Source organism: Abrus precatorius, unplaced genomic scaffold (genome assembly GCF_003935025.1).
Source record: "Abrus precatorius isolate BTA unplaced genomic scaffold, Abrus_2018 Scaffold5, whole genome shotgun sequence".
Taxonomy (NCBI): Eukaryota; Viridiplantae; Streptophyta; class Magnoliopsida; order Fabales; family Fabaceae; genus Abrus; species Abrus precatorius.
Genome location: NW_020874395.1, coordinates 14,593,967 through 14,608,895, shown reverse-complemented (window position 1 = coordinate 14,608,895; position 14,929 = coordinate 14,593,967). Strand labels below are relative to the sequence as shown.

The following is a 14,929-nucleotide window of genomic DNA, read 5'->3' as shown; positions in this document are numbered from 1 at the left end:
ATGGCGCACGTGAGGCGTAAACGAGCAATCAGGGGGGAAAGCTAAAACCCTGTCTCTGTGGATCTCCAAAACCGACATAAACCCTTCTAAGTCCTAACGATCGAAGCGTGAGAGATCTGCTTCCCAATCTCCGACGCTATGAGAAGAGTACCCTCCATTCTCTTCAGATCCCTCGCCGCCACGCGCGGTGTTTCTGCCGCCTCATTCGCCGTCCGTAACCGTTTTATTCAGACCGGTCTATATTGCAGCTCCACCGGCGGCGCCCACGCTCACCGGCGCCGTTTCTCTTCCCTTCTCGGCCCCTTCGCCGCCGCGTCTCTCGGCATCGCTGGAGCTCTGATCTCTCAGGAAGTCCTCGCCAAGGAGCCTCCGCCGCCCGAAGTTCTCCCGCGCGACGTCGTTCTCTACCAGTACGAGGCTTGTCCTTTCTGCAACAAAGTGAAAGGTAAAAAAAACTGCAACGTGTCGAAGGTTTTGGAATTTTAGAATAGGAGTCATGTTCTGTTCGGTTCAGATGCTGAATTACTTAGTTTGTTGTGAAATTGCAATTGATGATTGTTATTTTCTTCCAATTGCGATTCCTTGTAGCCATCTCTTTAGTTTGAAATTGCGGAAAGTTAGTTTGGTTTTTGATGAATTGAAGAAAGCTAATTATATGGAAACATTGAGTGAGAATTTTAAACAGAAGCATTGAGTCATAGAAATTGACAGATGATGAAAAAACAATGATAATTTGGTAGTCCATGGACAATTTTGAATGAGGTTATATTGTATTCAACCATTTTGATATTGATTTATCTCGCGTATAATGGTGAACTTGTGCTAAGACGTTAGTGGTTATTCTGCTATACATCTCTTTTTCAAAAATAAATAAATAAATTGATTACCGTAGTGTTTTTTTTTTTTTTTTACTTGTTATGGTATTCATAAACTTAAGGAGCATTGAATACCTTTTTTAGATTGATGGTTGTGATTCCTTTAATATCTTTGAAATTAAAGTATATTTATATCTTTTTCAAATAAATTACTAACTCCACTTCTATTAATATAAAATTAACAATCATAATTGTTTCACATATAAGAGAGTATAAAATACCCTTTCATTCTACATAGCAACTTATAATTTACCTTTTATTTTTCATTCTGATTTTGCAGCATTTTTTTTCCTGGTTTCTGTTATTGAATATTGATATTTCTACTTGATTTACCAGCGTTTTTGGACTACTACGATATACCTTACAAAGTCGTGGAGGTCAACCCACTCAGTAAGAAAGAAATTAAATGGTCTGAGTATCAGAAGGTGCCAATATTGATGGTAGATGGCGAGCAGCTAAATGATTCATCAGGTTTTTACATTCTCTGACAATTGATTGAGTGAAATTTTTTCATGGACTTGTGCCCACTGAATGATCCCTGCTGTAATTTTTCAACAATGCTTGTTTCTTTGGCAGTTATAATTGACAAGCTAAGACATAAGATTCTGTCAAAGGAAAAAGAAGATTCAATCTCTGAAGATGATGAAGAAACAAAATGGCGGCGGTATGTTTCTTTCTCTTAGTCCTGTTCTATTTTCAGTCAAGCTTGTGTCTAATAAATTTAAGAGGGTGAAGTGGCAGAAATATTTTTTAACAATTTGATTCAATTAATTTTTTTTTTATTTTTAGAAGCTTCTTTTAGTGTTGCACTTCAATTTGAACTGACTTCAAAGGATATGCTGTGTGTGACTCGAAGCAAATTCCTCTGCCTTTTGTTCTTTCTTCACTTTACCTTTAGGATTGAAGAATAGGAATATGAGTGCAGTGTGCTATTGTGCTAACAGGCTCACATATCACCAGACATTTATTATGCCAAAACTCAAAAACACTATAAAGTTTGATGCTGTTAAATTTTTAGCCTTCCTTATGTGGCAATTTGATTTCAGTCGTCTTTATTATGCATAACTTGTTAGGAATCTTATGTCTATGCATGATTGTAATTCATTAAATTTCTTTATGGGTTAGATTTTGGTCAACCTTCTAATATTTCAGCTGTTTACTTTTGACTCCCTTGATTTGTAGCATTGAAAAAAAAAAATAAAAATATTCTTATAACATTTTTCACTGCAAATATTAATTAAAAAAAAGTACTCATTTTGCTCCTTCACCAATAAATATTTTTCGTTGGTCTCCCTAATTGCAATCAATGCCATTCGTTTAAGTAATAAAGGTTATGTGTAGACTGTGGACCTTAGTACCAGGCAACTTGTGACTGGGCACTTTTTTTCAGAAAGATGCTCAATTTAGCATCCATTTTTTCAAATTAAGCTTGTATAGCCTAACAATTTGACAATTGGCTTTGAGATCAAGATACTGTAATATGGGCAACCTGAGTTGCTGTCAGTAATTTGTACCTGTTATTGGTTTAGTGTGTATTTCTTCTAGGCTAATGAAATATTCTATTCTGATATAGGTGGGTTGATAATCATTTGGTGCATGTTCTGTCACCTAACATATATCGAAATACATCTGAAGCACTTGAGTCTTTTGAGTATATTACGAGCAATGGTAAGTTGGTAGTGGCCTTTGCTATAGATATTTTTTAATATCATTATTTAAACTTATTCGTGTGAATGATTTATATTCCTTTCCACTAAGTTTGCATGAAGCTGTCCTTGATAACTCAATAAGCATGGTTTTTGAAAAAGTTTATGCATGGTAGATAAGATGGACATATTGTGGAATGTTGTATGTTTTTCAACATGAAGAGGGGCATTTATGGGTAATGAACATTATTTCTACTTTTGTCATAAATTTTCTCAGTTATCTGGGGATTTTTGGGCATTATATTGAATCTTATTTCTTTTTCCTTTCACTTTTAATCATACTTGTTAATAGCGCGCTATAGCAGCGCTATCACGCTATGCTGTGCAACATGGATGTCGGCTGCCACTGGCACCACATTGCAAGGCGTTTGGCACATCACGGCAGGTGCAGGGGCAAGAATAGGGAGACGTTTGTGTTGCGACTGCGCGATTTGAGGGAAAGAAAGAAACCCTATTCTATTTTTTAATAAAACACCGTTTGGATTATTTTTAAGGGTAGAAAGGTCATTTACCCTTTATGAAACATATATGTTGATTTCATCTTCCCAACACACTCCTCTCTCTGCAAAAAGTTCGAGCCTCAGCGTCGCAGTTTCTGCTATTCTCACTGGCTGACCCATTCCATTTGCAGAGAAATCAGCTTGTCCAGAGGCTCACTTGCTCCATTTTGCCAAAGGAATCAGCTTTTCCAGTGCCTCCCCTCCAGCGTACCCTGTTTCATTGTTCACCAGAAAAATCAGACTAATTTTCACTAATCATTCTTGCTTCAACTTTATCATATGAAAGTATTTTTGTTTAATATAACACTAATGTTTTGCACTATTATATATGCATATTATAAATCTTTATATAGCAATCATCCTACTATATGCTATTCTGCTATAGCGTTTTAGAGGTCAGCCCAAATTTGATGTTATCCAGGATTAATAACTATGCTTTTAATAAATAATATTCATTATTTGGGGTAAGTCATTTTGTCCCGAGGTTTGTTCCCACAAAATTCTTCATTTAACATATGCTTTGGTGGATACCTTTTATCAGCCAAAGAAAAAAACTCAAGGTACAAGAGATATGAAGTACACAAGATACTTAACTGTGATTGTGACATGTTTCAAGATAATATTTACTACAGTACTAATGTGTGAAAGAATCAGCTTTATACAACTCCATTAATCTGTAGTTTTTGCAAGTTGATAAATGTGGCCCATGGTGGTGTAATCCTTGTGAAATGGGGTGCTTTTTGATTTTTGAAAATTTGATGGGCTTTGAAAAGGTTCAAGATGGATATAGGAAAAGGTCTAACATGTGACAACAAAAGAAACAATAGACACGTCATCTTATGATTTATAGATGATATTAGAGGACTACTACATTCAATCTGCTTTAGGTAAAAAAGAGAGTAAAATAATAGTTTCTTCTCATTCTTGCTAATACTAAAGGATACAAAGTAGATTTTCAAGCTTTATTTCTTCCAGTTTGATTCTTTCAAAAATTTCTTACGAAAAATGACTGTCATGGGTGCTGTGATCCTGTAATGAGCACACATAAAGAAAAGCACCAGCTTTATCTCATTTTCACTATACAACAATTCTTAAATAAGCAGTCGTCATTTTTTCTCTGAGAGACTAAACCTTTCCTATTTGTTGTCTTTGCTCAATCTGTATCCGTAGTAGTACATTTTCATGATTAATTAACACTGCTGAAACTTTTCTATTACCCTTTTATTCTTCCTTGTGTACATACAAAGGGAGATGCCTTGCCTTCAAATCTTTTGCACATATGCTTTATCTGCTTTCAGCCCTTGCATATCATGCTTACAAATCCTTAATTTACTTTATTTGAAGTTTGAACAACTTTATTTGAACTTTTTTATTTGAACATGCTTACTTACCGTTTTCCATTTTTTAAAATATTTTAGGCAATTTCAGCTTTATGGAAAAAATTTCAGTGAAGTATGCTGGAGCTGCAGCTATGTATTTTGTGTCTAAGAATCTGAAGAAGAAATATAACATCACTGATGAACGTGCTGCTCTTTATGAGGCAGCAGAAACATGGGTAGATGCTCTGAATGGCCGGGAGTTCCTAGGTATGTACAGTTTCTGTGTTAAGGAGACTATATTATCAATGCAAAAGCATGCATCATGTTGAGTGTGTATGTTAAACTGAATCCATAGATATCTCAAAAATGCTTTAATTTTCTTTTATGCTGGTTTTTTAGCCAAGTAAAGGAGTAACAGATAAATTATGGCTTCATATACCCTTGATTTGTCAATATATTGATCACAAAGACTCCCTGTGAAACAGTTTTGATTTTCTTTTTGATGGGATCTTACAATATTTTGACTGGACTTGTCTGATTTGACCTTTGAAAGGCTGTTTATAGTTCAGAACCTGCATGTAACATTGTAACCATTTAAAATGAGAGGTGGCCATTACTTATCAATGTGTTACTTTAGCTACAGATATGTTAGCGCTTGCTTCAGTTTACTTCATTTTTCTCGGTGAATTGCGAGGAATTATCATCTTGCATTCTTAGATGTGATAAAATGATTACTTTCTGTCTTTTCAGGAGGGTCTAGGCCCAACTTAGCCGACCTGGCCGTCTTTGGGGTTTTAAGACCCATACGCTATTTGAGGTCTGGCAAAGATATGGTGGAGCACACACGAATTGGTGAGTGGTACACAAGAATGGAGAGTGTTGTGGGAGAGCCTTCCAGGATTAAAGCCTAAAGTGGGATCTTTTGAGTCCAGACTCCAAACATGTTTTTTAATGCTTCTGTTACTCTTGGGGGTTTGCTTCCACTGGTTAGAAGGGAAAATATTTGGCTCTTTAGAACGATACTACAATGCGGTGCTAATTATACATAGTCCAACGTTTTGCCAAACAATTGATTCTTTTATAAAATGATTCATATCTGGTATAGCTGCTGTTATTGTAAAGATCAGAGAAATCTTTGAGCTGTATCAAAGAATAAGGCAACATCTGTTGTGCCAGTGATATTTAAAACTTTGGTTTTGATCAATTTAATAGTTGAAAGAACTTGATTCAGTTGAACATGAAGTTTCATTTGCCTACTGATCAATGGATGTGAACAAATGTTTAAAACTGAATCGATGTGAATTTAAGATTTGACTCTCCTAAAGTATATTTCATAACATATATTGTAAAATTATAAAGATAGATTGAAATTTTAATTAAATAAAATTTAATAATTTTATAGTTTGGTATGTGTAAATTATCTCTTTGTTTTCTTCATTTTAGAGAAGTAAAGTTCTTAATATTGAACCATTCTATAATCGAAATACTATTGTAATTGTCAAAAGCTTTAAACCTTACATCGTCTTTCAAATTGATCGTGCTTTACAGTATATTTTTTGGGTCAAAATAATGATGAATTTGGAATGACAACTATAATTTAGGAATAAATATAACTCATAAAGTTACTTACGTGCATGAAAAGATTTCCCAATTATAATTTTCTCTTAAATTTTGATATAAAACAGTAAATTTATTTATAACAGCAGCTTTAAGTTTTTATGAAATGAGCATAAGAATAACATGAGGTAGTGGTTTTGGTCGCGGCTGAAACGAAATAAGAAGAAAAATTGCTAAGAAAAATAAATGCCAACCTATTTTTCTCTTACAAAAAGTTTAATGTCAACTTGTTTTATGATGTGTTTATAATTTTTGTTTTCTTTTCTAGCATAAAAGACAGATGGCTGAGATTTGTTACTGCACGAACCATGGACACGACGAATCAAGGAAATAATTCCTTCGTTCCTTTGAAAGTCTATAGGTGTTTCTGTAATTGTAATTTTAAACTTTTCAGATTTTTTAACAATAAATAAAAGTGTAAATATACATTATATATATATATATATATATATAATTATGTCAATTTAAATTAATCAATTAATTAAATGATTCAATTGTATAAAAATGTTATTGTTAAGAGACGAGAGAAAACTAAATAACGTTGATAGAATTTATGTGATTTAATTTCTGAAATAAGGGGCAATTTTAAAACTTACTGATAATACATAATCTTATAAAGAATTCATCCTAATATCCCTTACAAAAGTTTGGTATATATAACGGTCAATATAAATATCCTTCCAATCACAATTTTTAGATCTTGCCATGGCTATTTAATAATTCACTCGAGTGAGTTTTTTCCTCAAATTTCTTGCAGATGCAATTCCATGAACTTTTCTAGGAATATGCAATGCCTAAATTGTAATGAAGATAAGCCTAAGGATATTGGTTCTACTGTTATAACGAAGGAAGGAGACTGGATCTATCCTGAGTAAGTCCCCTGGTAGTTTACCAGCTATTCTCGTAAGGCACGCTCTATTTCTGTGTATTTGTCAGCTACCTTTCCAAAAAGACTCTTATAACACTAGTAAATAATAAGTTATATGAAGTGCCTTTCTTACACGAATTTCTGTCCATATGCAATCATGCATGTCAAACTGACTAATCTAAAATGACTTGCCAGTTTTTTCTTCTATTTTTCTTATGTTGTCTGCATTTGATACTTGTGTTCAGTATACATTTCTTGGTGTCTTCTGATCTGCTGACTTTTGCTCTTTGGTTCTGCTGCAAAGCAATTTTAAAATTTTTCCAGAAACACGTGGTATCTAAAATGCAAGAGAGAGCAGCCAACAAAGATGTCAATACTATCCCGACCAAAAAATGGGACCGTGACTACACAGGTTAAATTACATATAAACATCAATTAATATGACAAATCTACTGAGAAACCAACACGAGACAATAGTCCCTTTCAATCAAGTAATATGACAAATTTGCCAAAATTTTGATAGAGTTTTCTCTATATTTTCATTATTTCAAATTATAATAATCTGTGAAGATTAATTTATAACGCAACCAAAATCAATTAAGCTCTTAACACATTTTAATATGAAGACTAGAACATCTATTACATATATAACATAAAAAGTCTAACTCTTTAACAGCAGCATAATGTTCAAAACATTAAAAAAAAAAAATGTCAATGCCACCAAAACAATGGAGACCAACCAGTAGAGATTTTATAGGGATGGACTGATGCTCCCAGTAACTTGCAACTCCACTATTTGATCATCTATAAATATTAAATAAACAGGAGATTCACATAGACTCGATGAGGACATAAAATCACACTGAACAAGGAAGGGAAACAAACATTGCACGAGTAATTCGCAGCCATAGATGTTAAAACATACCATTTTAAAATAAATTTATTTTAGCTATTCTATCAAAAGTATGAGCATGCTTAAAAGTTTACAAATTTATACTATTAAGAAAAGTATCATTTCAACCACGACTACCATAAAAAAGTACGCATATACCTTAATTAAATAATATTAATTTTATAAAACATCACAAAGTAGGTGTCAATATAATGCTACAAAAGTCACTCATGAAAAACACAAAGTCTAAGGTAGTTTTACCTTATTAATAACCTTTTTCTCCCAAGGGCTACTTCTTCCTTAAGGGTAACTCCATCTAACCAGTAGTTCTACCTAGATGAGCTAATAAAAAAATCTTCAAAAACCTGTTGTGCATCCTTGTCTTCTGCCTTTGCATAGTCCTGGAAAACCTAGGTGATGACCCCAATGTTGCGACACTCGAGGCTGAAAGAAATGTTGCAAACAGATAATGCTTATGTTTTAAATTTAAACTATTTACCTTTCTCAAAAGGAAATCATAAGAAATAAAAAGAAAAATAAAAGTTATATTCATATTTCCGATACAATCAGGGGTAATAGAGTCAACTACAAGAGATACAGCATTCAAACTAATCATGTTAGGTTCATCAAGATTAGTTATATGAAGCATTAACAATTTAGCAGTGATTGAACAATTCTTCAAAGTAGATACAGCAGATGAACATTAAGTTGGGTAGAGGAATGATATTTATGTCAAGACTCAAATATATCAATGATTGTTATTGTAACAACCTGAGAATATATGAATAAACACATGCTTTTTTAGTCAAATAGTGAGCCCATCATAGTATGTGAAACTAACCAAAAATAAAATTCACCAGTCATTAGTAAAATTCAAAATAATGTGAAACTAGAAAGCATGGCCTCTAGCAACCATGTCAAGTAGAAGTTCCTCTGCCTTATTATCCTCATCCCTTCCAAAGAGAGCACTGATAATTATTTCAAAAGCTACAGCGTTAGGAAAGCAATTAATGTCTTCCATTTTTTACTTCAAGGCCAACGCTTCATCAAGCAAACCCTCTCTACAAAGTACACCAATCATAGCAGTGTATGAATGAACATTAAGATGATAGCCTTTAACCAAAAGATCCTTAAAAATCTTGTGGCTTTTGCAATGCATTTCTTTAAAAAGATTCATGGCTTCATTCACCTTATTAGTTTTGCATAATCCATTAATCAAGATGCGGTAGCTGTGTTCATTAGGTGTTACACCACTTCGGGTGATCGTGTTGAATACATATTTTGCATTCTTTACTTCATTAATTAAGCAATAGCGGTCCATTAAAGTACTATAAATAATAACACTAGGTTTCACTCCTTCTCCTTCTTTTATCATCACAGCCAACACATTTGGTCGATGCTTTTCAACACCATTTCACAGAACAAACCAACTGCTTCATCTAATTGACCCATAATGCAAAAGCCATGAAATTATACTACTGTTAGTGACAACTTTGGTATGGATTCCCTTGACAACCATTTCTGAAAAAAAAATCACACGCCCTCATTTAAAAATTTATCTTTGTACAGGCTAGTGATTACACTCTACATTAGGCTGAATCAATCAGTTGCCCTTCAATCTTTCTCAACAACTGGCAGGTCTTGTTTCTCCCACTTTATACAATACATTGATCTACTTCCGTAACTATCATCTGAAATCCTTGTCTTACTAATTTGTGCCGTGCTTTTTTGACATTGCCGATGAGACAGAGACCATAAGTGGAATTAAGGTCATGATATTTAGCTGATAACTATCTGAAATCCTTGTCTTACTAATTTGTGCCGTGCTTTTTTGACATTGCCGATGAGACAGAGACCATAAGTGGAATTAAGGTCATGATACTTAGCTGATAACTTGGCCAATACCGAATAAGCTAAGTTCACCTGATGCAGTTGCATAAACAATTGATGAGAATATTAAAAGTAATAAAGCTTGACTGAATTCCCTTTAATCCCAATAGTTGAAAAAAAGAAATGGCAATGTGGAAATGCTTATCCTTGACAAGGAACCCCAAAATCTTTGTAAATTCAACGATGGAAGGGGAAGGACGCATAGTGAGCATGCGATTGAACAAGGCAACAGCATCATTAACATTGTGAATAAATGGAGGCGAAGGGTGAGTGTGAAGCTTCGCAGAGTAAGAGAGAGGAAAAGGGGGAAACTTGAGAAGAGTGAGGGAGAGAACATACCTTGACTTTGCTAATGACACCTTCCGTTTGTCCCAAAATTAAAATCAAAAGTGAAAGAGTGGATTTAGACTTCACGAGGTTAAGATGGATGGATGGATGGATGAACTTTCCTGTGCTGCTGCTTTTCTTTATTGCAAGAGAGAGACTAGACAAGCTAAGAATAAATAAATAAACATAATGAGTAAAAGATTTTAAATTAATTATTATAAATATTAATGATTATTATTAATATAAAAATTCATCCTAAAATAATTGTGTTTATAAATTTCATTTAAAAGAGTTTATAAAAATAATTTATAATTTTTATTAGTATTTTTTAACTTATTTTAATAAGTTATTATAATTTATTAAAATATTTTTTAAAAAATTATTCAAATAAATTTATCATCAAATATACAGTATAAGTTTTGTATGATAAAAATTTATTAAATTAATGTTTAAGTTATTTTTTTAAACACACATAATATAATAATAAGCGAAATAAAGATCAACGGGATATTAAATAAATGTTTACATTATTAGAATGTTTATGAATTATAATTTTAATTAATTGTAATAAATTATTATTCTTTATATATAAACTTACATAATAATTAATTCATAATTATTAAAATTCTTAAAAAATAAATAAACTTAATAATTTATTAAAATATTAACAGAAATTAGTTTGAATAACAAATTTGTATGATTCAAGTTAAATTTAGAATAGAACAGATAAAAAAATTAAAAAAATTATTAAAATTTATTAAATTTAATTCTTTCAATTATTTATAGTCATAAAACTTTTAAAACAAAAAAAATATTAATTCTGTACTGTATTTAACAAAAAATTGATTGAAATAAATTATATATAATAACTCTTGATTGGTGCCAACTAGATATAAAATCTTAAAAATAAAATAAATTATTAGTTATAAATTATATTTAATAAAAATTTATTAAGATTAATTGTATATAAAACTAGAAAGTTAAAAATAAAATATTAAACAAAGCATTAATTGCCTTTTTTTATTTTAATAATTAATTTAATATCTTTGCTAAAAAATGTGTATAAAAAATTTATTAAAATTAATAAAAAATTATATTTTATATATAAAAATATAGTTTAAAAGATTAAAACGTATATTTATTAAATTATAATTCGAAGAACTTAAATTAATTTTTTTTTATATATTTTTTTCTTACATTCAAATAAGTAAATAAAGTACCAATATTAATATTTTTATAATAATTTTTATTGTATAATTTTTTAAAAATATATATATAGACAAATTCACAAATTTTTTATTTTTAATTTTAATATATATTTAATCTTTATCGTTGATATTTATTTAAAAAATATTCTCTATATTTAATATATGTATTTTTTTTTGTTATACTTCAGACCTTCCTAATTCTCATATAATGATATTAACATAAAAAGCATGTCAAGTATAAAAATTAAATTTATAATCTAACTAAAATTAATTATTATTATTATTATTATTATTATTATATTTTAGTCATAATAAATATATAACTTAAATATAAAATAATGTCATTTATTTAATTTTGGAAAACATCTTATCTCTCACAGCAGAAGAAAAAAATATTCTGAAAATGACATTCAAAATATTTGAAAAAAAGAAAAGAAAAGAAAAAAACAAGAAGTCAAAGACAGAGACACCTTTGTTGATTGGATTGTCATATACATCCAAACTTTCTAAGGAAACCACTGGTCATCTCTCTCTCATTCCAGACAGAAAAACAAAAACAGAAAAAGAATATAACAAATAAAAAAGTTACCATCTGGTTAAGGTTTCTTCCTCCTTCCAACACCACAGCCATTTCTGGTGGGCCCCACCTTTCTCCCTCTCTCTTCTCTCTCCTTCCCCACACGCACGTCCCCTGCTTTTTCTATTTCATTTCCGAATTTACAACATAATAACCAGAGATTCACATACCCATTAATTCATTTAATAATAACAAATATAAAAAATTAAATTATTTTTTATTCATGAATTTGGATTTGTTGATTATTCTACAGAAAGTATTATCTTATTATCATAAAAGGAAAGGAATGGAGGATTCACAATCAAATTCAACCCCCAAGTCTCTGATGGAAAACCTGTTAGGCCTTTTGAGGGTTCGTATCAAGCGTGGTGTCAACCTCGCCGTTCGTGATGTCCGAAGCAGTGACCCTTACGTTGTCATCAAGATGTCCAACCAGGTTCTCTTTCTCTCTTTGTTTTTCTATTTTCTTCGTAAAAATTTAATCTTATTTCTTATTTTTAATGCCCCACTTTACTTGTTATTGAATCAAGCACTTTTTCCCAATTGGGGTGTTGATTTTGTTGTTAAAAGCTGTTAATTTTATAAAGTTCGGTTCCTTTTCTTAACTTTTAATTAAGAATATCATGCTTTAATTTCCGTGTTGTGAAAGGTTCTTAGTTTGTGTCATGTTTTAATTTATGTTGAACTTGCATGGTAACATAGGGGGTGTGGCGCTTGGTAAGATTGCAGTGATTGAAGCATTTTAAATGTAAAGTTTATCTTTTTGTAGATCTTGTGTAATTGGGTGCAATCATGATTTTTTTTTTTTTTATTTTCAGAAACTAAAGACTCGTGTGATTAAGAAAGATGTGAATCCTGAGTGGAATGAAGACCTTACGCTTTCTGTTGTAAATCCTAATCACCCAGTCCAACTGGTAAGTGACTGAATTGGTTAATGTTCTTTTTTAGTTTGTGTTGTAAGATTCAGTTCAGTCAAAAGAAGGTGTTATAGAGTTTTCTTTCTTTATTGGCTCTGGGACGTGGTGAAAATAGGTGAAAAATTGATCATGTTTTCCTTGCTTCTATGCTGTAACTTAAAAATAGAAAGAGTTTTCATGGGAACAAAAGTAAGAATGAGTTCACAACCTAAACTGCAGACACAGATAGGCCTGAACTATTTTGAACTATCATCTTTAAATTAACAGTTATATACACTTCATGAATTGCTCTGTTTTGATGCAATAAATTTAATCATTTCATATGTCATACCTGGAGGAAGTAAACTTCCTTAGCCAGATATGGTCCCAATAATTTTATACTATGAAGAGTTTGCAAAATTGATTTTAGGTGATTTTGTTTTGCTTAAAAGTTTGTTTAAAAAGTGATGTTTGGAAACTTCAATCTCAAAAGCAGGTTGGTAGTAAAACTTAGTATAAAATTAATTCTAACTTAACTAACCAAACAAACTTTCCCCTTAAATTCCTGTTTGCAACCCTCAAACATTAGGTTGCTATGACAAAAATGAGTGCTCTTAATGTCATTCTTGCATCAATTTGGACTTTGATGTGTTACTTATAATCTAATTTTTCACTTTGAAATGCAAAATGAACAAAAGAAAAGTGATTTTTCTCTAATATATGGTGATGTGCTCTAATCCTTTGGGTATTTGTTTTTCTGGAGATGTTTTGACACATCAATTTTGGTTCATCATAATTAGACTTCTTATTGATTGATGATGATCATTTCTGATTGCAGACTGTGTATGACCACGACACTTTTAGCAAAGACGACAAAATGGGAGATGCAGAATTTGACATCTTGCCCTTTTTAGAAGCCTTGAAGATGAACTTAACTGGCCTTCCAAATGGTACCACAATCACTAGAGTACAACCAAGCAGGAATAACTGTCTGGCAGATGAGAGCTGCATCACTTATAGCAACGGCAAGGTTGTCCAAGATATGATCCTTAGATTGCGAAACGTGGAATGCGGCGAAGTGGAAATCCAATTGCAATGGATTGATCTTCCGGGTTCTAAAGGTTTATGATCTTATGGGATGTTTGTGTATTAACAATTACATGAATATAAACTGGCTTTTGCCTTGTACTACTACCTATGGTCGGTTTATCTAAGACTAAGACTTTGTTGGAGGAACATACTAAATTTGTATTTATATCAGGTTTATGTTGCATTAGTACAGTTGAGAAATTTCTTTTTTCATGTTTAAGAATCTATCCTTCGGTCTGTGTTTTTCTTATCATATTGCTGAACTCTTGTTTCCTTGTCTATATATTGGGATCTCGTCTGGGTCTCTAGTTTTTTGTTTTTTTTTTTGGAAAGCGAAACAATAATTGCATTATCTTTGTTAGTCATTGGATTGTAAGTTTGTTTCCCTTGAACTGTGTTGAAATGGTTTAAATTATTCTCACTATATATAAATAAATTGTACTTATTACTTTCCTAATAAAAATTGAAAGGAGTGGTTTGCTTCTTAATATAAGTTTTAATTATTTATGCCATGTCGTATTTGATTTGAAAAGGAAATGAATTAATAAATGCACAATAGCAATGTTCTATATAAAGCAATCATAAGAAGGAAATACAGGAAGCATATAAAGTGAAAGATGAGAGATTGTGATAAGAAGAAAATTCAAGGATTGTTAAAATTAGAGCTAATTAAAACAATTTTAATCATCATTATATGAACAAGATTAATTTTTCTCACATATCAAGCTTTTACTAGATAATACTCCATGTATATACGATTTCTAGTGAATGCTACTTTTGACTATCTGTGCCATTGTACAGGAAGATGAAATAAAAAATCTCTGCACCATTCCTTTCACAAATATTCAAATTTCACATTTTTTATCCCCCCCGCCAATATGGATAAAAATTTCCTCACATCAATTCTAAGAGGTGTGAGCAATCTAAGCTACACAAAAATAAATTGAAGAGGTTCAATTATCATCTAAGGACTTATAGGCAAGAAAAACATGTGAGAGCTCTTCCATTTGTGTAACATAAGCCTCTTCCTCTACTACATGTTTTTAACAAATCCAAAGACATCCAAGAATCTTTCAGAATGTCCACTGGCCTTCATGCTGATGCAGCTATTTTACTGATATTATCAGCTCCAAAAACTTAGTTTCTCACCAGCATTTCTTCACTC

At 31.6% G+C, this 14,929-nt stretch overlaps 2 protein-coding genes across 4 annotated transcripts; both read left to right on the top strand.

The window, feature by feature from the left end:
* On the top strand, nucleotides 1-5,699 carry LOC113867820 (prostaglandin E synthase 2). The gene is made up of 6 exons (XM_027503309.1): nucleotides 1-445; nucleotides 1,212-1,346; nucleotides 1,452-1,539; nucleotides 2,449-2,543; nucleotides 4,500-4,667; nucleotides 5,151-5,699. The coding sequence occupies exons 1-6, from the start codon at nucleotides 139-141 to the stop codon at nucleotides 5,309-5,311; spliced, it is 954 nt and encodes a 317-aa protein (XP_027359110.1). The 5' UTR covers nucleotides 1-138; the 3' UTR covers nucleotides 5,312-5,699.
* Nucleotides 5,700-11,806: 6,107 nt separating this feature from the next.
* Nucleotides 11,807-14,013, top strand: LOC113867671 (protein C2-DOMAIN ABA-RELATED 4-like). 3 transcript variants are annotated; one of them, XM_027503095.1, is made up of 4 exons: nucleotides 11,807-11,838; nucleotides 12,033-12,215; nucleotides 12,598-12,693; nucleotides 13,514-14,010. In XM_027503095.1, exons 2-4 carry the CDS (start codon nucleotides 12,066-12,068, stop codon nucleotides 13,802-13,804), a joined length of 537 nt encoding a protein of 178 aa, XP_027358896.1. In that variant the 5' UTR covers nucleotides 11,807-11,838; nucleotides 12,033-12,065; the 3' UTR covers nucleotides 13,805-14,010. The 3 variants fall into 3 exon arrangements, with proteins under 3 accessions (XP_027358896.1, XP_027358895.1, XP_027358897.1); XM_027503094.1 differs by having other exon boundaries at nucleotides 11,820-12,215; nucleotides 13,514-14,013; XM_027503096.1 differs by lacking the exons at nucleotides 11,807-11,838; nucleotides 12,598-12,693 and having other exon boundaries at nucleotides 12,049-12,215; nucleotides 13,514-13,906.
* The last annotated feature ends 916 nt before the right edge of the window (nucleotides 14,014-14,929 follow it).

Coding starts and splice junctions, on each gene's coding strand:
- LOC113867671 (XM_027503094.1), top strand. CDS start 12,003: ATGAATTTGGATTTGTTGATTATTCTACAGAAAGTATTATCTTATTAT. Junction 12,216..12,597: donor TCATCAAGATGTCCAACCAG/GTTCTCTTTCTC, acceptor TTTTATTTTCAG/AAACTAAAGACTCGTGTGAT. Junction 12,694..13,513: donor CTAATCACCCAGTCCAACTG/GTAAGTGACTGA, acceptor TTCTGATTGCAG/ACTGTGTATGACCACGACAC.
- LOC113867820 (XM_027503309.1), top strand. CDS start 139: ATGAGAAGAGTACCCTCCATTCTCTTCAGATCCCTCGCCGCCACGCGC. Junction 1,540..2,448: donor GAAGAAACAAAATGGCGGCG/GTATGTTTCTTT, acceptor ATTCTGATATAG/GTGGGTTGATAATCATTTGG. Junction 4,668..5,150: donor GAATGGCCGGGAGTTCCTAG/GTATGTACAGTT, acceptor CTGTCTTTTCAG/GAGGGTCTAGGCCCAACTTA.